Source organism: Cricetulus griseus, chromosome 6, assembly GCF_003668045.3.
Source record: "Cricetulus griseus strain 17A/GY chromosome 6, alternate assembly CriGri-PICRH-1.0, whole genome shotgun sequence".
In the NCBI taxonomy this organism is placed as follows: domain Eukaryota; kingdom Metazoa; phylum Chordata; class Mammalia; order Rodentia; family Cricetidae; genus Cricetulus; species Cricetulus griseus.
In genome coordinates, this window is record NC_048599.1 from 47286390 (window position 1) to 47310788 (window position 24399).

The 24399-nt window shown below is 43.0% G+C and overlaps 1 protein-coding gene across 5 annotated transcripts in view; it reads right to left on the reverse strand.

Moving 5' to 3' along the window:
• Pank2 (pantothenate kinase 2) overlaps positions 1-22131 on the reverse strand; it is a 35193-nt gene extending 13062 nt beyond the window's left edge. Inside the window, exons 1-3 of one of the 5 annotated variants that reach the window (XR_003486516.2) lie at positions 21279-21597; positions 8280-8632; positions 3319-3572 (exon numbers count right to left, since the gene is read on the reverse strand). Coding sequence is in view for 3 of the 5 variants with exons in the window: in XM_027421741.2 (XP_027277542.1) it covers positions 3319-3572; positions 8280-8632; positions 21279-21531 (860 nt within the window). In the remaining 2 variants the exon portion in view is untranslated. Of the gene's footprint in view, positions 1-3318; positions 3573-8279; positions 8633-21026; positions 21170-21278; positions 21598-21996 lie in introns of those variants that run through there. The other 4 variants (XM_027421739.2, XM_027421741.2, XM_027421743.2 and 1 more) reach the window with 4 other exon arrangements.
• Between the last annotated feature and the right edge of the window lie 2268 nt (positions 22132-24399).

Consider the following 24399-nt stretch of genomic DNA (forward strand, 5'->3'; position numbering starts at 1 on the left):
CATTCTCATCCAAACCACCACATTCCACCCTGGCCCCCATAGGCTTGTAGCCATATCATAATGCAAAATGTATTTAGTCCACCCCCAAAAGTTCCCATAGTATTTCAGTCTCAACACTGTTTAAGTCTATCCATGTCTCTTCCAAGACTCAAGGCAATCCAGTAACAGTAACCCCATGTAAAAGCAAAAGCAAAAATCAGGTCACATAGTCCTGACATACAATGCACGGAATACACATTGCCATCCCAGATGGAGGAAAGGTCAAAGTGAGGAAATACTGGACCAAACCAAGACTGAAAAATAGCAAGGCAAACTCCAAATCCACTATTTCTGTCTGATGGCAAAGGACTTAAATGGCTTTCCCCTTCCAGCTTTGCCAACTATTACACACTTCTCTCTTTTGGGCTGGTTCCACAGCCTGCCTGTGACTCTCCTTAGCAGGTATTCCAAGGCTCTGGTGTCTCCAATATCTTGGGATCTCTAAGGCAATCCAGGCTTCACCTTCACAGCTTCATACATGGCCTCTCAGGGCCTCCATGAAGGGACTTCCCTGCCATATGCGTGGCCTCAAGTGGTTTTCCTTAATCATGAAGACTCCACACCACTTTACTCATGTATCTGTCTTGACGCTAAAGCCAAAACCATGTCGGTAACTGCCAAGTTAAGCTGCCTGCTTAGGAAGAGACCTGGCCCCTTCCTGAATTACACTTGCAGCAGCTTTCCTTTATTGCTGGTTTTTGTTTGTTCTGAGCAGAAAATTTTCCAGGCATTTCCTTCTTACAAGTTGAAAGCTTAGCTGGGTAGTTTCTTGCTCTGAGAGCACCCACCCCTTTTATTTTATTTACCATCAGGCCTCACCTTATCTTTCAGCATAGGCCTTGGTTCTGACATTAAATCTTCTAATGCTATTTTTCCACTTCAAACTGTATATTTTGTATTTCTTTTTGTTTCACTTATCCTTTTGCACTGAAGATCTTCTCAGCCAAGAAAATTAATGCATCATTTTTTCAATTTTGCCTCAGGCATTTTTTTAGGACAAGAGCAGAAAGTAACCATATTCATTCCAGAATATCACAAGAATGATCTCTAACTCAGTTGCTAATATTGTTCTCCTCTGAAACACTTTTTGTTTGGTTTTTTTGCTTGTTTGTTTGTTTGTCTGAAACAGAGTCTCTATATCAGCATTTTTCAACCTGTGGGTTGCAACCCCTTTAAGGGTCAAATGACCCTTTTACAAGAATCATCCGAGACCATCACAATTCCTAACAGTAACAAAATTAGCATAGAAAATAATTTTATGGTTGCGGGTCACTACAACATGAGGACTGTACTAAAGGGTCACACAGCATTAAAAAGGCTGAGAACTAGTTATATAGTCCTGACTGCCTGGAATTCTGTAAGAACAGTCTGGTCTTGAACTCAGAGATCCTCCTGCCTCTGCCTCCTGAGTGCTGGGATTAACAGCATACACCATACCATACCTGACCCCATCTGAAACCTCTTGAGCTGGGCATCCATAGTCAACATTGCTCTTAGTACTGCTGTCTTCCAAGTTCCTACTAAGATGGTCCTATTCAGCCCTGCTTTCAGCATTTAACCACTTTCCTAATCCAAAGCCCCAAAGTCCACATACCACGAGCCTGTCACGCCAATAGCCCATTCCTTGATACCAACTTCTGTCTTAGTTACTTTTCTATTGTTGTGGTAAGACACCATGACCAAGGCAACTTTTGGAAGTGTTTATCCCATCATGGTGGGGAACATGACAACAGGTAGGCAGTTTGACACTGGAGCAGTAGCTGAGAGCTCACATCTTGAGACAGAGAAAGCCAGGAATGGCTGGGGCTTTTGAAATCTTAAAGTCCACCCCCAGTAACACATCTCCAACAAGGCCACAATTCCTAATCCTTCCCAAATATTTCCACCAACTGGGACCAAGTATTAAAACATGAGGCTATAGAAGCCATTTTTATTCAAACTATTACACACACCATCCCATTAAATACCCCCTACCCTATAGCCATCCCCTGGTCACCTTATATCATCCTCTGGTATAAATGCATATAAGCACATGCTAAAGCATGTATGGATGTATATGTACAAAGTCTACAGGTTTCAAAGGAAGAAGTTTTGTAGGGGGAAATGCTGACCATGCCCACTTGGGGCTGGCACAGGCACCACTGACCACGAGTGGTCAGAGTGACGTAGCAAGGGTTTAAATATCAGAGACACATGCACTCAGGTCTCTTTTCCCTCTCCCTCCTGGCTGAACAGACGAGCAGGCATCCAGTATAAACCTGGTCACTGGCTCCACTGTGTGAGTACTTTCTTAATAAACTATCTGTTATCAATCTAGTTCTGACTCCACATTGCGTTCAGTTTTAGCTGGTGTCAGAAGTGGTCAGCATTTCCCCCTACAAAGTTTTTCTTGCCTTCTCTTCCAAAGGTCTACCTGGTTAACTCCAACTATCTTATATATGCACACTATAAACTATGGATACAATGAGTCTGTTGAGGTAATGCCTAAAGAAATAATAAAAAAAATCCTAAGCAAAAGCCAGGCAGCAGTGGTGCACACCTTTAATCCCAGCACTCAGAGGCAGGTGGATCTCTGTGAGTTTGAGATCAGTCTGGTCTACAAGAGCTAGTTCCAGGAAAAGCTCCAAAGCTACACAGGGAAGCCCTGTCTCAAGGGGAAAAAATCCTAACCAAAAGAGATTAAAGAGCTCAGGATATCAGAATGTTTGAAGAGAAGCAACATGTGCTTGAATAGTTTCAAAAACTTTAAATCTTTCACAAAATTTAAATGGGTGCTATAGGTGTATGTGGTAATATTTATGATTTAATATAGCTTGCCTGAGGGTTTGTGAGTCAGACACTAACCATAGAGGCCAGGCAGTAGTGGCACATACCTTTAATCCCATGACTCAGGAGACAAGCTGTGAGTTCAAGGCCACTCAGGGTTACATTAAAGTGAATCACTCTAAAAGAGAAACAGCTCACACAAAGGAGATTTCAACACTTGGGATCCCATACCTTTAATCCCAGCTCTAGAGGTATATAAAACAGGAGCGGGGCATTCAGTAGTCAGTCTCAGAGATTTATTCTCCAGCCACAATGAGGACATGACAGCCCTTTCAGCCTGAGGTATAGGTAAAGAGCTAGCGGCCGGCTGCTTTGCTTCTCTGATCTTCAGCTTGATCCCCAGTATCTGTCTCTGGGCTTTTATTATTCATGCTACAGGTATGGTTCAGTGATACCTGAGAGCTCAGTAAACCTAAATCAAAGTATGAACAATGACTTATATGAAGGATTTACCTGGTGCCTGTGACCCTCTTATAATTATCTTTGGAATACACTGCTAAGATGCTAACCCCTGAGCCGATGTTCACCAGAAGCAGAGGGTATGGATTTTTCAAATCAAATGGTAACTTCTGACATTTTTCAGAATCAGCAGGATTTTCAAAATAATAGCACTGTGACCGTCCATTAAATCCAACTGAATCAATGTACAAAATTCCTTTTATTAAGCAATCCAGTTCATCCAGTTTGTGAAGCTGAAGGTCACCTATCTGTAATAAAATAAAAATGTTATCAGATTTTCTAATAAGCCAACAATTTTTTTAATATGTTTTTCTGAAACAAAGTCTCACTGTAACCCAAGCTGTCCCTAAAACTTTCTCTTGCACCCAATTGCTAAGTGCTAGGACTCTAAGTATGAGCCACCACATCTGGCAACAAACAGAAAACTTTTAAATTCCATTAAAAAAAAAGCATCTCTACAATGAAGGAACCATAAAAGTGTATCCATGGATGTGTAGCATTTATATGTGCTTTGCAGAGCAGATCTGGGAAAAGGAAAAGGAGGATGAATCACCAAGACATACTCTGGTTCTCACAGACCCAAAAAGTCTCCATCCAAACTAATATAACTGTGGGGCTGTGTGCCAAGTCCCAAGTGAGCAGCAGAAAATAGGACCGCTGCTGACATAGACAGTGAAGCAGAGATGTAACTAAGGCCATGGCTTACCTAATAACAATGGCAGAATCCATAAAGACTGGCATGCTGAGATGGAAAGGTAGCTCAGGTGATAAAGTTTTGCCACCCAAGCATGAGGACCACTTCCATTTCCACACACTCAGAAAAAACTGGGTGTGACAGCACACACCTATAATCTCCGTGTTGGGAAGGGACAGGCAGGGGGAATCCCTGGCCTAGTCTAATCAAGTAACCCATGTGAACAGCTCTTAAGTTCAACACCAAGGTTGACCTAGAGGTCAACATCAAGTCTTTCTCAATAGCTCTTCACCTCATCTTTTGAGTCAAGGTCTCTTGACTTGCTCACTACCTAGGCTGGGCAGCCATCTCTATTCCAGCACTAAGGCCATAGGCATACACTCAGCTTTCTAATATGGGTGCTAACTCATGGGATCCAAACTCAGGTCCTCATCCTTGAGCAGTAGGTACTTTGCCCACAGGGTCACTTTCCCAATACCCTTATTCCATGTAGTTCTCATCATAACATGAGAACATGAAAAGGAAACCCTAATAGCCTAAGAACCTGTTCTTAAAATACAAACTCCAACTTGCACTCTTCCTTTGGATGCTCACACAACTGAGGCTCTGTTAATGGCCTGAATGGTTTTCAAGTATTTATTGCAATGGGGCCTCTACAGCACCTTGGAAACAGAAGTTTTCTCCACCTACCTAGCTATCTAGCCTACTGGGAGACTCTCACAAAGGAGTACTTGCTATTCTACTCCTTACCTGAATTCATAGAAAAACAAACAAACAAACAAAAAAAACCAAAAAAACAAAACCACTAAAACCCACAAACAAGAAAAACCAAGGAAAGAGTGTAAAACCTTATTAACTAGTGTGTTTTCATTGCTATGCTTGGATTACAACAGTCAGTTGGGGGGGGGGGATCAGAAAAGAACAAGGCCATAAACTATGTAGTGACACAGGGGGAAAAGAACGAGACATTAAAACAGTATAAACTCAATTTCCCTGGGAAAGCTAGGTACATGTCGGAGAGTCTGCATACTGACTAAGGTTAGTTCTTAATTGTTCTTTAGTCCTCTCAATAGCCATGGCCAACATTCATACTTAACATTCTTTTAGACTATCAGCTAAAATCTTTGGAATGTATTAACAGACCACTAGCTTAAACATAAGAAAGTCATTAGACAACATCTAAAACCTATAGCACCTGCCGACCTGATGTTCCCACCAATGCATTTAGAAAAGCACTGACATGGTTTCCTTTTATTCTGTAACCTCTTCCACAAAAAGATGTCATTCATGTTGTTCAGGGCAGCCCAAATTTCTGTTGCCAAACCTGACTGCTTGCATTTGGTTCAGAATAAACTTAACTCCTGTGAAGCAAGAGCTATACTTTGTATTGACAGAGTCAAAGAAGGGAAAACCTCCCTCAGTCAAATACTCTCATTTGGTAGCATGAAAAGGTTACTGAAGCTGGGCAGTGGTGGTGCACGCCTTTAATCCCAGCACTCAGGAGGGACAGACAGGCAGATTTCTGTGAGTTTGAGGCCATTTTAGTCTACAGAGCAAGTTCCAGGACAGACTCTAAAACTACAAAAAAATCCTGTCTCGAAAGAAAGACAGGGTAGGGGCGGAGGGAGGGAGGGGGAAAGGGAGAGAGAGGGAGGGAGAGAGGGGGAGAGAGGGAGAGAGAGAGAGAAAGAGAGAAAGAGAGAGAGAGAGAGAGAGAGAGAGAGAGAGAGAGAGAGAGAGAGAGAGAAAGAAGAGGCTATTGAAGACATTTTAAGTCTGTATGTATTGCACTCTGAAGGCTAGGGTCTTGAGCAATCAATCCACTTGTTAGTTCTCATACCTTTGTCACATCAACCCTCAAAAGACCTAGCCTCAAGACCTTGCAGCCACAAAAGGAAAACAAAACCTAATGCCCAGTGTTATACTGGCCTTAGGAGTTTAGATGCAGTTGAGAAACTTGGTTGGCAAGTATAGCACAGGCTGGGACTGTATTTGCCTAGTTTATACACAACAGCTCTTCTGTCAGCTCTAATGCCCGTAAAGAACCACTTAAAAAAAATTTTTTTTTCTCTCATTTTCCAGGCAGGATTCTCTGTTTAACAGCTCTGGCTGCCCTAGAATTCACTCTGTAGACCAGGATGGCCTTGAACTCACAGAGATCCCCCTGCCTCCCAAGTGCTGGGATTAAAGGTGTGTGCTACCACTGCCCAGCCACTTTAAAGTTTTTATTTTAAATTTTATGTGTATGAGATTTTTGCCTGCATGTATGTATTATAGGGAAAAGGGGCCAGCCAGGGAAACATACCCTTAGCAGAGCCAAAGAAACACAATTTGGCCCTGAAACCAGAACCAAAGGAATGTGCCCTGACCCTGAAACCAGTGCCAAAGAAGCACACTATTTCCCTGGAATCAGAGCCAGTGAAAGAAATACACCCTGGCCCTAAAATTAGAGCCAAAAAGCTAAAAATGACCAGTGAAAGAAACACACTTTGGCCTGAAACCAGAGCCAAATATTATCCTAAACCTGTGCCGAAAACTAACCAATCCCTGAGCAGGAGATCTAGTCATTCTAAGCTCAGGGACTGAAATGTGACCAACACACCCTGGAAATCTCCCTGGAAAAACCCAGCCCCCTAAGGATCCCTATATAAACCCTGTGTCTGTCCAGCTTGTGGCTATCCAGCTGCCTCCTTTCACCCTAGCAGAGGCAGCCACTCTCCTGGATTCTTCCCTCCCAATAAATCTCTTGAATGAGGTTTAGGTGAAGACCTTCTTTTGCAGCGGAGCAGAGAAGACCCTGGGCGGGGAGCAGGGCTGAAACCTTCCCCTAACCTTCCCCTGGCAGAGCAAAGTTGTTACACTGGGGGCAGAGCCAACTGTAACAACTTCCCTGGGAAGCCCTCTCCTGGCTGGAGCAGAGCTATTACATCAGGAAGCCCATCCCTGGAGCTGGGCTGTAAACTGTGACCTGTGGTATTCCTTGGCTCCCGAGCTCCAGGATATCTTTCCATCTGAGCTGTAACACTCAGTGTTCTGCAACTCCCAAGTACCAGAATATCTTTCCATCCAAGCTGTAACACTCAGTATTCTGTGACTCCCGAGTGCCAGAATCCCCATTCCATCTGATCTGCTTACATGTACACCACACATATATACCAAATCCCCTGGAACTGGAGTTACACGTGGTTGTGAGCCAGCCACCATGTGGGTACTAGGAATCAAACCTGGGTACTGAGCAGCCAGTACTTTTAACCACTCAGACATCTCTCCAGTCCTCCACAATCCCCCAAAATCACTTTTAACCAGGCATGCTGAAAAACAACTGAGGTAGCAGAAGAGAAACTATGTGGTATACAAGATTGGAAGCAGTTTTGTGGCAGATGGGGTGTATGTGCACATGTGGAGATCAAAGGACACCTGAGATGTTATTCCTCAGGTGACATCTACTTTTTTCCTGATTCTGCACTGGCTTGGCATTTTCCATAACAGCTGTCCTTGAGCCCCAGGGATCCACTTGTCTCTGCCTCCCAAGTTCTGGGCCAATACCCAGTTTTTTGTCATGTTGTTTCTGAGATGGGAGTCTATGTATCCCTAACTGATCTAGAACTTGCCATGTAGACCAGGCTAACCCCAAACTCAAAAGAGATCCACCTGCCTCTGACTCCTGAGTACTGCTGAGATTAAAGGCATGGGCCACCACAGTCAACTTAATTTTTATTTATGTCTCTGCATTTCCAAGACCACAAGTAGCATTATATACCCTGGCACTGGAAATGCAGGCAGTTTTGACATGGTTACTGGGAACTGAACTCAGGTCCTTGCTGAGCTACTGCTCCAGTCCACACACAGCCTTTTTATATGGGTTCTAAAGAATAAACTCAGGTCCTACAAACACTTTACTGACTGAGCCAACTCCCTAGCCCAGGACTAAATTTTTAATTTTTTTTTAACTCCTTAATGAGATGTAATGATGATACTTCTTGTAGGTTCTTACCATGCTTATCCCATATTCAAAGTTTTCATACTAAAGAAATGGTAAAGTGTTATGCTGATACACATCAACATATTTCAACCAGGTAAAAAGCACACTACCCAATAATCGCCAGATGATCAACTCCTGACTGTCACTAGTTTATATATGTTCACTTCCCTCAAGAATATTCAGCTCCATTAGAAATGTAAATGATTCTACTACTTGTAATTGGCATCATTTTAAACAATCAAATTACCATAAATTGTATATAAGCTAAAAAATGCATACTGTGAGAAAATCCTGCTCAAATTTGTATGATCCACCTCCAGTGGCACAAAAGACAGTGTGGAGACTCGAGAAGTTTTTATCTTTGCCCATTTGAATAAAAGCAGGCATGTCATGAGTGGGAAAGCGTATAAAGTGCAGATTGCCTTTGCGTCCACACAGAGTCAGGTCCTTCAGCTCAAGGTGCACGTCCCGAATTCCTGTGGATCCATAAGCCACATTGGAGGTCAGGTACTTGCGAATACTTTTCAGACTCTCCACTTCCTCCTTTTCTTCTTCAGCAGTGATGTCTTTAGGTTCAAAATAAACCAGCTTAACTAGGGTTCCACCAATATCCAAGCCAAACCATGGAAAAACTAAATGAGAAAGAAAAAAAAATAGTCAAAATAACTATTTCTAAAAATAAAGGTTTTTATTTACTTGACTAGAAACTTATTCCACAGGCTATGGTTTCTAAGGAATAAAATTCTAAACAAAAAAATTTTGGGGAGAAGAAATGTGAATCAAAAATATCAAAGTATTAGGACAAACTAACTTTTCTTATATTTTTGGTTGTGAGCCTAGCCTTTAATCGCTGAGCTATCCCTCCAGCCCCAAACTAACTTTTCTGTGTGCTCAAACTATACTAGGAAATACTTCAAAGCTAACAAATGAAGTATCAGCTCTGAAAAATAAAGACCGTGAATGAAAATCTTCACCCTTCCTCCTGCTCGAAGGAAGGAGTGTTGAGACTTTACAGAGCTCTAGTACTCACACTAAAGAACAAGGAAAGTCCCAGGGTCAATTCCTCTCAGCACTACTCTGGGCTTAGTGACAGAGTACTTATCCACTATACATCCACTATACATCAGGCCCTAGGTTCATTATCTGGAAAGACAAAAAAGGAAAACACTGGCAGCTTAAAAATAAAAGGCTTCGATGGACTTTTAAGTCCAAGCTATCTGCTGCCCCCAAAACACTTTAAAGTTAAATAAACAGGGGGCTCACAACTGTATTTAACTACATTTCCAGGGGATCTGGTACCCTCTAGCCTCCATAGGCTCTAGGAACACACCTGGTACACAGACATACACATAGGCAAAACAACCATACATATAAAAAATTTTAATTAAAAAATAACAGCTTCAAGAACATAGGTAAAGATGGACATAGGGTGCCTTCTCAACCCTAAATCTAGGAATGACTAATAAAAGCTTAAGTTTTTTATTAACATTCTTTCCTAAAATAATTCTGGAACACACACACAGACACACACACACACACACACACACACAAAGAAAAAAAAGAAAAACACACAATAATCTAGTCATTGTCTGTTCTGAACCCTCAAAAGGAATGCTAAAAAAGCTGGAAGCAGCTGTGAAGGTCAAAAAGCACCCAGGGTTACTTTACCCAAGCATCAGACGGAGTATCTGCCAGAATGACACGGGAGCAAGTTTTAGCAGCCATCAAGTTCTCTCTACCAAGAGTACTTTTCACCATCACAAAGGCAAACAATCTCTTGAGTACATGGACCAGAGACACAGAGTCAGAGTCAGAACAGCATCTACTTGGCTGCTGTCACCCAAAGGGAGGGCAGCCTTCATACCTGGTCATACATACATACATACATCCCTTCTCAACTACACTCCATCCCAGGAGACAATAAACAGAATCTACACCCACTGATGGATTAACAGGATTTCTCATCCAAGGATGAATCACTAAAAGGGAACAAATACCACCAAAATGATAAAGTATCTGAAGAAAGAGTTACAGGAATAACAAGTAGTCAATGTCTTCAGACACATGTGATCTCATCTATGAAAAATTAGAAACTAATAATTACCAAAACCACAAAAATTAATGAATGATTTTAAAAAGTAAATGGAACGATACTTATAAGTGTGTGTAAAACTGGTAAATAGGAGCTGGAAATGGCTCAGTGGAAAAGAATGCACACTGCTCTTACAAAGGACCAGAGTTCAGTTCCCAGCACTCACACCAGGCAGCTCACAACTGCCTGTAACCACAGCTCCAGGAGATCCAACACTCTTCTGGCTTCCTCTGGCATCTACACCCACACGTACATATTCATACACACACACACATACACACACACACACACACACACACACACACATACACACACACAATTTTAAAGAAAAAAAAAGATGAATAAAGTTTGTTCCTAATCATGGGGTTTGGGGGTGCTTTCAACACTCACCCTTGCATAAACTTATCTATGAAACTCAAAAACAAGCTGAGTGAAAGAAGTCTTGCAGAAAAGGCTGCATACTCTAGGAACTAATCACTTCTGCAACTATGAAAGAAGGCCAACTGTATGATCATACTGGTAAAGAGAGGAAGGGCTTCAAAGGTACAGGTTGGCAGTGACCCAAATGTGAGAGTCACAGAGCTAAATACTCTAAGCCAAGCAAACAAACACTTAACAGTAAAATGGGAGTGCAGTCACACAAGAGAAAACAAAACTAAGAAATCCTCCCAAAATGCCTCTCAAGAACAAAAAAAACAAAGCAAAAATAACAAAAAAAAAAGTGAGAAATAGAGGTAGAACCAAAACCAAAAGCCTTCTCTCAGAAGCTCTAGAAATTTCTTGGGACATAGTGGAAACACTCAAGAAGACTAAGACTTTTTTAAAATCCTACTACAGCCAGGTATGATGCAATACACATTTAGTCTTAGCACAGGCCAATCTCTGAGTTCTAAGCCACTTAGTGATCCATAGTGAGACCTTTTTTGTTTGTTTGTTTTTGGTTTTTTGAGACAGGGTTTCTCTGTGGCTTTGGAGGCTGTCCTGGAACTAGCTCTTGTAGACCATGCTGGTCTCGAACTCACAGAGATCTGCCTGACTCTGCCTCCCGAGTGCTGGGATTAAAGGCATGAGCCACCACCGCCCGGCGTGAGACCTTATCTTAAAAAATCAAAGAAAAGAAGTCAGGAGATGATGGTGCATGCCTTTAGTCCCAGCACTTGGGAGGCAGAAGCAGTCAGAACTCTGTGAGTTTTAGGCAAGCCTGATCTACAGAGTGAGTTCCAGTATAGCAAGGGCTACAGAGAAACTCTGTCTGGAAAAACCAAAAGTAAAATAAGTGAAGAAACCTTACTAAAATTTCAGAAAACACTAAGAAGAACCAAAGTTCCTAGAAGAGACATAAATTACACAAAGGTAAGCAGTGCTCTTCATCAGCAACATGAGTGTTAGAAGACAAAGGTACACAGGCTTCAAATACAGGAAAAAGGTTTAGAAGTGGTATCTGTCAACCAGCTTTCAAGCAGGAATCCAAAAGAAGCTTTACACACAAGGACTGCTACTCAGAGTCTCTGACTCACGTAGATGCACAGCAGTGCAATTTTACATTTCCAAGAGCTATAAGAAAGATTTTTATTTCCAAGCTATAAGCAAAGGAATAAGTGCATGCTGACTTTAAGATCTAAAATACTTACATAATTTCAACAAAGGACATCAAGGAGGAAAGGAGTAGGAAGTGAATGCAGCACATCTGTCTCGTAGGGAAAAGAAAGAGGACAAGACTGAGAAGCTGGAGACTAGAACAGAAAAGGGATGCTTTAAAACATAACAAATCATGCAGTGCTAGTGCACAGCTATAATTCTAGTACTCAGGAGGCAAAAGCAGGGGATCATTGCAAGTTCAAGACCAGCATGGTTATATGTAGAGTTCCAGGCTAACTAGTACTTCATAACAATACCCCATGTCAAAAAATAAATAAAAGTAGCCCCAGAAGAGAAAAGGAACATAAGATTTTTCAAATAACTAGATATAGGCAATACTGTTTAGGGGTAAGGATAGCCCAGGGGATTCAACTCCAGGCCTCACATCTGTAATGTACATACCCCAGGACTTGGATACATTCCCAGCCCTAAAAGATTTTGCAGGTTTTCACCACAGAGAAATTAATTTGAGTAAATATGCTAACTAACACTAGTGATTTAGACATACAATGAATATGTGAGTAAAAACTTCACACAGATTCTCTGTCAACAGGAATATTTTTACACACAGCTAAAAACAAATTTTAAGCTGGATATGTGGCACAAACATGTAATTCTAGTGCTCAAGAGGCTGAAGTAAGAAGATGATTACGTTCAAGGACAGGCTGGACTACATACATAAAAATATATGAATATAATGTCATGTGCAACTTCAAATGCTAGAAAAATAGACTAGACCTAAAATAGGCAGAAGCCACACATGGTAATGCATGTCTCAGCACTCAGGAAGCTGAGCAGGAGTACTGCCACCATATTCAGACCAGCAAGGGCTACAAAGCATAACTGTGAGAAAAAAACCCAAAAGCTGGAAAGATGACTCAGTGGTTAGAGCACCTGCTGCACAAGAGAACCTGAATATCCTAGCACTCAGGTAAAAAATTGGTTGTTGCTGCATGAATGTCTATTCCCCCATCCCTGTGGAGGGTGGAAACAGGAGGAGGCTGAGGCTTGCTGGCCCCCAGCCTAGGCCCAAATTCAGTGAGAGACTGTTTCAAAAAAAAAAAAAGCAGCGAATGTAGAACAAACCCAGTGTCTTCCTCTGGCCTCCACACTTGTAAAGCCATGTAACACCTACCTACACATAGACACCAAAAGGAAGATACAAATGAAAACAGAAAAAAATTGTGTATAAAGTTACAGTACTACTGATGAATAAATAAAATAAAGTCTTGGAAAAGCTATTAAAACAGAATAAAGAGGCTTTTGAGTGTCTGCATTTTGCAAGACTGCTCGCCCACTCCTATTCTTGAGACTGTCTTTCTTAAACTGTCTCTATTTCTACGGACTTAAAATAATAATAATAACAGCACTCAAGAGGCAAAGGCAGGCAGATCTCTGATTTCAAGGCCAGTCTACTCTACAGAGCAAGTTCCAGGACAACTAGGGCTACACAGAGAAATCCTGTAACTGAGCTGGGAATATAGAGCTCAGTAGTAGAGTGCTTGCCTAGAATGCATAAGGTTCTAAGTTCAATTTCCATCGTGAGGGTGGGATAGTCTAGTAATTAGTAGCTTCATGTGCGTGACTGGGTGTGCACATGGGAGCCAGGAATCAACACTGGGTATCTACTGCAATCATTTCTCTACCTTACTGTATGAGTCTCTCACTAAACCTACAACTCAAACACTTGGGTATACTGGCAGACTCCACCTGGGTGCTAGGGATACAAATCAAGTCCCCATCTCTACACAAGCACCTTACAATTGAACTATCCCCAGTTCCTAACTCTTCTCTAAAAATTAATTTACAAAGTCAATGATGAAAAAGTTCTTATGAAGAGACTTTAAAATTAAGTATCTTTGTTTAAAAGGGACACAGATTTGCTGGGGGAAAGAAAAACCCATAAAAAGTTAGCTCAAGGGACAGAAGCTGACTCCTTGGGTAAAGGGCTTACTGTAAAAATATGAAGATAAAATGCCTTAGGCTCTGGGCTGGAGAGATGGCTCAGAGGTTAAGAGCACAGATTGCTCTTCCTGAGGTTCTGAGTTCAATTCCCAGCAACCACATGGTGGCTTAAAAAAAAAAAAATCTATAATGAGATCTGGTGCCGTCTTCTGGCATGTAGACAGACATACATGCAGGCAGCACAATGTGTACATAATAAATAAATCCTTTGAAAAAAAAAAAAAAAGCCTTAGGTCCCAGCATGCATATAAGGAGCTGAGCACCCCCAGCTCCCATAGCTCCCATCTGCAATCCCAGCATTCTGAAAGATAAGTGGGAGGTGGGGATAGGAGAACCCCCAAAACTTAATAGGCCAGTTAGCAAACAAAGGAAACCTGTCTCAACCAAAATGGAAGACAAGGGGCCATACTCAAGATTGTCCTCTTACCTCCACCCCATGCTATGGCCCACACATGCCTGCACCCATGTGCACATGCACACACACAAATCATATACACACAAAAAAAAATTTAATAGTTTACAATGAGGATGGAAAAGAACATGAAAATCAAAAGCACTAAAATTTTTATCACTAGGAAGGGAGACAGGCCCTTTTGGTTTCCAAACAAACCTTGAGACACTTAAAACACACCAACTCCACTTGATCAACACCAATGTTCCCCAAAAGCCAAGGCACCTCTTTTCTAAATTAGTATCAACAAGCTACAAAAAAAGCTTTGTTTTCTAGACCAATGAAATTTAAGGCTATCCCATTAGTGGCAATGAGTCCAAAAATCACCAATTTTCAAAGAACTCCTTCATGTGCTACATCATACAAGGGCCATCTTTAAAGAAAGAGCTCTTCCTCCACAATACCAAAGGGGACTCTGACACCAATGTTCTCATACTTCCTACACACTTTATTGTATATACATTGCCAAAAAGGCATTTTACTGTACATCATGATATCTCAAACAGTTTTAAATTTCACTAGGCATTTTTCCACCTGGGGGGGGGGATATGGCTCAGTGAATCTCTTATACTCTACAAGCACAAGTCCCTACATTCCAAAAGAAAAAAAGAAAAAAGAAAACAGCATAGCTGTGCATGCATGTAACCTCAATATGAGGGGGTATGGAGTGGATCCCAAGAATTCACTAGCTAGCCATCCTTGCTGATAGGCTATCTCTTACTGATAGGGTGAGCTTCCTGTTAGTAAGAGACACTGACTCAAGCAATCACACAGCAATAGAAGATACCTTATGCCCTGCTCAGGGCCATATGTACATTAGATGGGCATATGTACCCTAATTCTCAACGCACACACCACACATACACATACACACACACTCTCACACAAAACCCCTACCTCATCAGATAATGAGATCTAAATAAAATACCTGGGGCACAGCGTCTAACAAACACCTAGAAATTGATAGCTATGGGACTGGAAAGATGGTTGGGAGCACTGGCTGCTTATCCAGTGTACCCAAGTTCAATTCCCAGCACCCCCATGGCAGATCACAACTGTCTTGTAACTCCAAGACCTGATACCCTTACACAGACATGCATGCAGGCAAAACACCAATGCACATAAAATGAAAATAATTTTTTTAATTGGTAGCTACATAACTATCATTAGCATCTTGCTGCCATCATTTTTACCTTATTTAAAGCAATGCTAAAATTGCCAAATATTTGCCAAGCAAGAACTCTACCAAGTTAAATCTTTACCCTATATTTCTTTCTTTCTTCCTTTTTTTTTTTTTTTTTTGAGACAGAATCTCATATATTACAGACTAGTCTTGAATTCACTGGGTAACCAAAAATGATTTCACCTTTTTATTCTCCTGCCTTGTCCTTAGTGCTAGGATAATACAGGTGCCACCACTCCTGGTTTATACAATCCTGAGATCAGGGATTCCTGCATGATGGCCCCAGCCTTCATAATTTATTCTCTTGTGCCAACAGCATGTGTATGGAGGCCACAGAACAACTTTTCAGGAGTCAATTCTCTTCTTCCAATTTATTGATACAGGGACTCTGGTTCTGCTTCTAGCTGATTCTCCTGCCTTTGCCACCCATCTCACCATAGAAAGGCTGGGATTACAGATAGGTTCTGGGGATCAAACTGATGTAGGTTTGCAAGGTTTTGTACAGCACTGTCCTATGAACCAAACAGTCATCATTTTCATCAATTCAGCTATAGCACTTGTAAAAAATTACCACAACTGGGCTTGTTGACTACTACTGTTCCCTCATAGAAGGGGTAGGGAGAGTCACTGGACCCTCACCTGAGTATCCAACCACTCCTCCAGTCACCTGTATGCAATGCTGCCCTAACTGCACATGGCTTCTCAAGGAGGGGCTAGCCTTAGGGAAGCCACCAGACATGCTTAGTGGCTACTTTAGGCTATAAGAAACCCTAGTTGCCGGGCGTTGGTGGCGCACACCTTTAATCCCAGCTCTCGGGAGGCAGAGGCAGGCAGATCTCTGTGAGTTCAAGACCAGCCTGGTCTACAAGAGCTAGTTCCAGGACAGCCTCCAAAGCCGCAGAGAAACCCTGCCTCGATAAAAACCAAAAAAAAAAAAAGAAAAAAAAAAAAAAAACCCTAGTCAACTCATTGGTTCCTCAGTGTGAACTACGGATTATCACTGGAACCTTAGGAGATGGGGATAGAGGCTGCTTTCTCCACCCAGGAAAAATTTCTCAAAATACTTGACAAATGTTTTTAGCCACTAAACCATTTCCCTGGCAATTCCTGAAATCTTAAATAATCTTTACTTAGTATTCTCTCATCCTGTGAGATATAACACCCACCTGATCTAAAGTCTTTAAAGAACTTCTGGGTCAGTAAGATGGTAGGTAAAGGCACTTGCCACTATGCCTAACCACCTGAGCTGAGCCCCTAGGACCCATAAAGTGGGAGGAGAGAGAACCAACTCCTATAACTTGTCCTCTGACTTCCACATAGGCATCACAGCACATATGCCCAAACACAAACAACATTAATGTTATTTTTCGAGATTTATTTTTTCATGTTTATGAGTGCTTTGTATGAATGTATGTGTGTGCACTTCATGTGTGCCTAGTGCCCTGAGAGGTCCAAAGAAGGCAGATCCTCTGGAACTGGATTTACAGACAGTTGTGAGCCACCATGTTGGTGCTAGGAATCCAACCCAGACCCTCCCCAAAAGCAACAAATGTTCTTGACTGCTGAGCCAACTCTCTAGCCCAAATTAGTTTAATTTAAAAAGTACTTTACATTTCTTACACATGCCTCTCATGTCCCTTCTAATTCAGAAGTCTAGGATGAAACCAGTCTGGAAACCTCACTGCTCAAGCAAATGTGGGGTAGAACATAGTAATGAACCAGGATCACAGGTTACAAAACAAATTAGCACCTACTGGTTTCAACTGCCTTAGAAAAGTAGTATAAGCTGGGCATGGTGGTGCATGCCTTTCATCCCAGCACTCAGGAGCCAGAGATAGGTAGATATCTGTGACTTCAAAGCCTGGTCTACATATCGAGTTCTAGGACAGCCAGGGCTATAGAAAGAGATCCTGTCTCAAAAAAAAGAAAAAAAAGAAAAAAAAAGAAGGAAGTTTAAAGACATTAAAATAAGAGTTTCTAACCTCACATGGCTTTTCCAATAGAGATAAAGAATTATTTAGTTGTCAGCAGACTCTCTCAGAGCTAAGACTAAAGTACACTCTTGGAAGAGTTCAGCAGCCAACAAGATATGTTCTCCATGTAACAGGATATCTCTGGGTAGTACAGAAGATCAGATGAATGTAAAACAGCCAATTCCTTGTTTGAATCCTGGAGTGGTGGTCTTGCTTGTAATCTTAGCACTCAGGAAGCTAAGATGGAAGAATCATGAGTTCAAGGCCAGCCTGAGCTGAGACCATATCTCCAATAATAATAATAATAATATAAAAAAAAACCTTCTTCAGCAGGTTCATTATCTGAAACAGTTTATCATGATTTATCTGACAATCAGAGAAAGCAAAGGAATAAAGTCAATATCAGACACCATATTAAAAAATTAAATAAATCAGAGGCTGGCAGGATAGCTCGGTGGGTACAGACACCTGCTTCCAAACCTGACTGCCTAAGTTTAATCCCCACCCAGGATTCACAAACAGGAGTAAACCAATTCCTACAGGTTGTCCCCTAAACTCTCCATATGTGCCCTCACATGCACACATACACACCAAAATAAATAAATGCCTGTGGTTTGTTTATACTTGAAAAAAAAAAAGGAATGTAACTCAGTAAGCACAGTGCTTGCCTAACATGCAGAAAGTCCTGGGTTCAATAATCCCTAGCACCAGATAAAGCAGACATAGTGGCAAAAACCTGTAATCTCAGCCTTTGAGAGGTAAAGAGGATCAAATCCAAGGTCATCCTCAGCTATACAGCTAAGGATCAGCTCAGGAAACAAGAAACACAGTCCCCCAAAAATAAGTAAGGCCTACTTTTGTCTGCCTAGTACCTTCAAAAAATTCTGAGGCCACTTTAATACAACATACACAGCCCAAATGAGTTCTGAAACCACTTTAATATACACAGCCTGTACGTTTTCCCAATTGTCTTTGAATCATTCTGATCTCAATAACTTTTGTTTATAAGGCAACTTTTTTTTTCTTTTCGAGACAGTATTTCTCTATGTAACCCTGGCTGTCCTGGCACTCAATCTGTAGACCAGGCCAGTCTTCGAACACAAGGATCCACCTGACTCTATCTCCCAACTGCTCAGTCAGATTAAAAGCATGGGTCACACATCTCATTAAGGCAGCTTCTTCAACACCTCTTCAGAGTCTTTTTGTTTTGAGACAGGGTCTGTCTGTATACCTGTCCTGGAGCTGATTCTGTAGACCAGATTGGCCTTGAACTCAAGATCTATCTGCCTCTGTCTCCGGAGTGCTGAGATTAAAGGTGTGAACCACCACCTCTCCAATTCTTATTACAACCACTGAACTGGGCCCTGAAATCTGCTCTCTGTATCATTCATATATGAGAATGTGCAAGTACAAACTAAAGTACATGCATGTGCATGGGTGTAGCTCCTCAGGTGCCTAATACTTTTTGAGGCAGTGACTCTCATTGGCCTGATACCTTACCAAGTAGGCTAGGCTTAACTAGCCAGTAAACTTCTAGGGATCTGCCAACATGGCCATCACTGTATTACAGGCACATGACAGCACACCCCGCTTTTTACCTGGATTCTGGTGATTTGAACTTGGATCCTCATACTTCTGAAGCAAGCAATTTAACGACCAAGCTATCTCCTCAGCCCTGTAGGTCTTTTTTACGAACAGTACTTAGTCACAATTTTTCCCCTTGAACAAGACAGCCTTGAACACAAAAGATCATGTCTGTTTGGTCTAAAGCAATGAAAAACAAAACAAAACAAAAAATTAAAAAAAAAAACCTAGCAAGACGAACAATTCAGTAAAAGAGTAGATATAAGCAGGAGCACAAAGGCTCAAATTCCTAAATTCCATTTATATTCCAACAGAGTAGACACTTGTTACTGGGCACCATTTCTCTGATCAATGAAACAGACTACCACCACATACCTCACAGGCATTCAGAAGGCTGAACTGTGCTGGACCCATATACAACTAATCCAAAATAATACTCCAAATACCAGTGGCCACAAGCAACTATCTACATATGACTAATCATCTTATGTTAAAACCTCTAAAATTAACATTCATGTCAAATAATGTAATACAATACAGGCCCATAAAAGAACTAATTTTTTTTTTCTGTTTTCTTGAGACAAGGTTTCTCTGTGTAGCCTTAGCTGTCCTGAAACTCACTCTGTAGACCAGGCTAGCCTTGGAACTCACAGAGATCCAACTACCTCTGCCTCCCGAGTGCTGGAATTAAAGGTGTGTACCACCACCACCTGGTCGAACTAATGTTTTTGTGTTGCTTAAAAATCAGGTGCTTGGTGCACAGGCCTGTAATCTCGGAACTTGGGAGGTAGACAAGAGAATCAGGAGTTCAAGGCCATCCTGCACTATATGAGATTGTCTCAAAACAACAAAACTGTGGTGCTTGGACCAGGGATATTATATATAGCCCAGTGACAGAACATGTACCAGAATGTACAAAGCCCTGTGCTCAAACTCACTACTGGAAGAAAAGATGAAAGCCTAAGAGGGGAGTGACTGGTAGTGGCGCATCCCAGCACTAAGGTGGCTAAAGCAGGATAACTGTCCTAAATATGAGGCCAACTTGGCTATACTGAAATTCCTGTCCTAAAAACAAACGGGCTGCTGTCTCAAAAAAAAAAAAAAAAAAGAAAAAAAAAAAAAAAAAAAAAACAAACGAGCTGCAGAGATGGCTCAGCACCTGGCTGCTCTTCCAGAGTACCAGAGTTCAATTTCTAGCACTCACATGGCAGCTCACAACTGTCTGCAATCCAGCTCTAAGTGACTTGGCACCCTCACACAGATGTGCAAGCAGATGTGCAAGTATATTGGTGAATATACGTAAAATAAAAATAAATAAAACAAAAACAGATACATCAGGGTCAGTGAGATAGCTCAGTGGGAGACTGCCCTCCATCCCCAAGACTAAGGAAAGTTGTCTTCGGATCTACACACACACACACACACACACACACACACACAAACTCACACTCTTACTCTCTCTCACATGCCAAAATAAATTAATAAAAACTTAAATCAAGCAAACAACTTTACAACAGTAATAGATTGAAAAGTGGCTTTTCTTTTTTCTTTTTAGGACAGGGTCTTCGACTCTCAAGCAGCCTGTATTATCAAATCTCTTGCAAAAAAGAGAAAAGACAATATATATAACTTTCCATGACAAAACAGGGCTACAGCCAACCACTCAAATCACCCATAAAGGCAACTGGGCAGTTAGCTGGGCTGGGCACAGACAACGCACACCAGGCCGCTTTCCGTAACTCTCACAGACTGCATTATTCATTTACCTTCCTCATATAGTTAAGCTAACAACCAAGTCTTAACCACGTGTAAAAAACTGCTGCAAAGTTCCTACTACAGTAACAGGACAATTGGCACTTTCAGCAATAATAATGGCTTCTAGACCCCAAGTCTTGAAGGGGAGAAAATACACAAGGCAAGAAATACAATCAGTAATAAAATGAGAAACCGACTCTCTGGAAAGAGTAACTCCCTGGGCAACTGAGGAGCAGGTCGACACCCCTCCAAAGAAAAGGCCTTAATGCACAAAATGCTACAGCTGAAACCGGAATTCCCGTGAACTGGAACGAAAATGGGGGAAAGCTCTGGGGGCGAGATGACCTGAATTCTCTCAGGAAGAAAAAGCAAGCGAGAGGCGTACCAAGCCCAGGCTGGAATGTTAGGCCCACGGGGGACAGTTATCCAGCGAGCTCGAAATCGCCAAATAAAAGGCTTAATAGGCGAACGCGGTAGGAGATTCAAAGGGTCTGGGAGAGGAGGCGCCGTCTCAAGAATAAAACCGAGGCATTCTCGGGGAAAGAACGCCCCAGGAGGCGGGGAGGAAGGAAGTGGCGGGGACAGCCCGCGCGGGCAGCGCTCGCGCGCAGCAACGACGGCCAGCCGGGGCACTTACGCGGCCGCCTCTTCCGGAGGCCCTCGCCGCGCGGCCGGACGGTCGAGGCGGTGCCGCTGAGGGAGCCAGGCCGCTCTCGTCTCACGCCCTCCGCCGCCCCGGACGCCGACGGCACCGCGCTGTTCGCCCGGCGCCTGAGCGGCTCCCGCCTCCGCGTTTCGACGTCCAAGGACACCGACTCGCCGGCCGCGGCTGAGGCGGCGGCAGCCCTGCCCTGGCGCTCCATAGGCGCGCCGAGCCGGCCCGCTCCCATCCGCAACAGCCGCCGCTGCCGCCCGAGCCAGGCCCCCAGCGCCGCCTCGCCGTCTTCGCGCAGCCCGCTGAGCGCAAGCGCACGCGGGCTGCCACCTCTTCCGTTGCGCCAACGTGCAGCGAACCAATCCGAGCTGACTATGAGAGAGTGGCAGGGCCGTCGTCCAATCGGCTCTGAGACTCGAGCCGAAGGGCCCGCGCTGCCACCCAATGACAGTCATTCAGGACAACGGAGCGGAGATGATGGCGGCGGCGCACGGACGAGTCGAGCGAGGGGCGCCCCCTCCTGCGCAAACACGAGACGGGTAGCCGGTCGGCTCCCCTTTTTTCCTCGAACTCTCCCGGGACTTCGCCTAGTCTCTCCTCGCTGCCGGGTGCGGGCGCTCATGAATCGCGCCTTCCTTCAGCTCCCGAAGCCATTAGTAGCCAGTGTTAGCAGAAGGAAAGACTTTGAGCCGTGACTAACCTTTGCTTTTGTTTCTGGGTCTGGTTCTGTATCTGCGGAAGGGGCACCACAGCCATCCGTACTGTGCAGGCACCGTCTCTTCCTTTGTGTTTGGGCTACTACCCTTCATTCCCGGTACCAGAAGGAATGAAAAGACTGGAGTTGGTCTCCATGGCAACTGGCGGGAGGAGGTGGATTCTAAATTCTTCACTTACCTCCTGCCTGAAGGAGGCGGTGTGAAGGCCAGGAAGTTGGTTCGTGTGCTTGTTTGAGCTTTTTTACATACTTGTGTGTATGTCTGTGCCCCAGGGGCGTGCGTAAAGCCCGCTGAGGGCGGAAAAGCCGAGGGATTCACCATAGAGTCCAGGAACCTATCCCCTGTCCTCTGCAAGATTAGCTAGTGCTCTTAATCACTGAACAATAGCTCCAGCCCCCTGGGTTGGCTTTTTGCAGAAGACAGGGATCCCCTTTTTTCGTGGTGTGTTGGAGTACAGAAAAGAATTTGGCAACTGGGTTGTTTCTTGTTGTTTTTTGTTTTTGGTTGGTTTTTTGTTTTTTGTCTTTTCCTAACAATCCTGAGGTCCCCTCATATACTAGAGGCTCTTCCCAACATCCCCCACTACCAAAGGCTGCCTTGACCCCAGAAGTATCCCCACCTAGCTATACCCCTAAGACATTCCATCAATTTTAAGTGACTGGGGCTTTCTCACAATTTCCTGAGTACTTTTCCGGAGAGGCAATAGTGTCCGCTGAGTGACAACCCTCTTATCTCCACTTACTCCATCATTAATAATACCAGGCTGAGCTTCTCTTGTGTCTGTCGAATAGTAAGTACTTCCATATTCACTCCAAACTAGTACCCCATGGTGTAGGATTAACTATGGAAACCCTATTTCCTTACTTGAAATTCCAGCTCCTGCAGAAAAACACTCCATACACAGATATAACAAGAATCAAGAATACCCGTAGCAGAGCTTGAGGGACAAATCAACAGTTAAGAGCAGAGAATCATGATTCGATTCCCAGCACCCACATGGTGCTCACCAACCTTCAGTACCTCCAGGGGATTTCACTTTCCTGGCTACCCCTGGAGTATCAGGTACCCAAATGCTGACAGTAAGATGCTACCCTGTCTCTGCCCCACTTGTGGCCACTATGCCAACTCAAAGCACTGGGCTAGGGCCTGAGAAGAACTCCTTTTAGACTTTAGGCTTCACCACTAAAATCTTCAGACGTCATTGGAATTCTGAGTTATGTGCAAGCAATAAAGACAAGACATAGATGAGACAAAGAGCCATCAAAGCCATAGCATGCCCCTTTCCTCCTTTGGGCTAATCATCCAGCTGGTGTTCATTGGATCTACAAGCCAGAAGTACTTGATATCACAGAGGAAACTGCACTCTTGCTTCCAGTGTTGTGTGCAAACTGGTTATCTAACTGTTGTCTCCATGCTTGGCTTCGCCTGTGGCAACAGAATACACCTTCCCACTTGCTGATAAGGTCAAGGCCTTCTTAGCTACTCCCATCTACATTCGTGGCTGCTGCCCCTGTGACAACAGCCACCACTACTGCTCCTGTTTCTGCAGCCTCAGCCAAAATTGAAGCCAAGGGCAAGCCAGGGGAGTCAGGCATGGATATGGGATTTTGACTAGTTACAAAGTCTTGGCCAATTCAGCCAGCTTTATTTGTAAAATATAGAAGTCAAGGCTTAGATGTAGTGATGAGACAATTGTCTAAAAACATAGAGATTTAAAAAATGACAGAGAACTGGGAATGTAGTGCCTTTAGAGAGTGCTTGCTTAGTATAGTGAAGACTTGGATTCAGGCTCCCTCCTGTCATGGGAGAAGTTAAGCTATTCTCTGCCTTGGCACAAGCATAGTGGTCCATACCTGTAATTGCAGAACTCAGTAGGCTCTCAAGGCTACAGATTAAGTGAATTTTCAATAAATTACTAAAAACAAAAACCCTAGCTTTTTGAAACATCCTTTTTTTTTTTTTCCTACATAGTTCCAGTAGCCTCAAACTCACTAGGTAACACAGGCTGGCCCAGAAATTGCAATGCTCCTACCTCAGTCTCCTGGGAGCTGGAGTGTGTGTTCATGGGCATACGTGCCACCATGCCCAACTTTGTCTCTTAAATATAATTCTCAACCCTTACATTGTTTATGTTGGGAACTTGCTGACAGTCTATGATATCAAATTTAATAACAATGAAGTAGGATATTTATATAATCTTAAATCAGAAATGCAAATTGTTGGGCATGGTGGCACGTAGCCTGTAATCAGTCCTGGCACTCAGGAGGCAGAGATGGGTAGATCTCTGTGAGTTTGAGGCCACCCTGGGCCACATAGTGACACCCTGTTTCAAAGAAAGAGAGACAAAGTGTACTGTAAGATTCTGTATTAAGTTCAGAGGCTGGGGT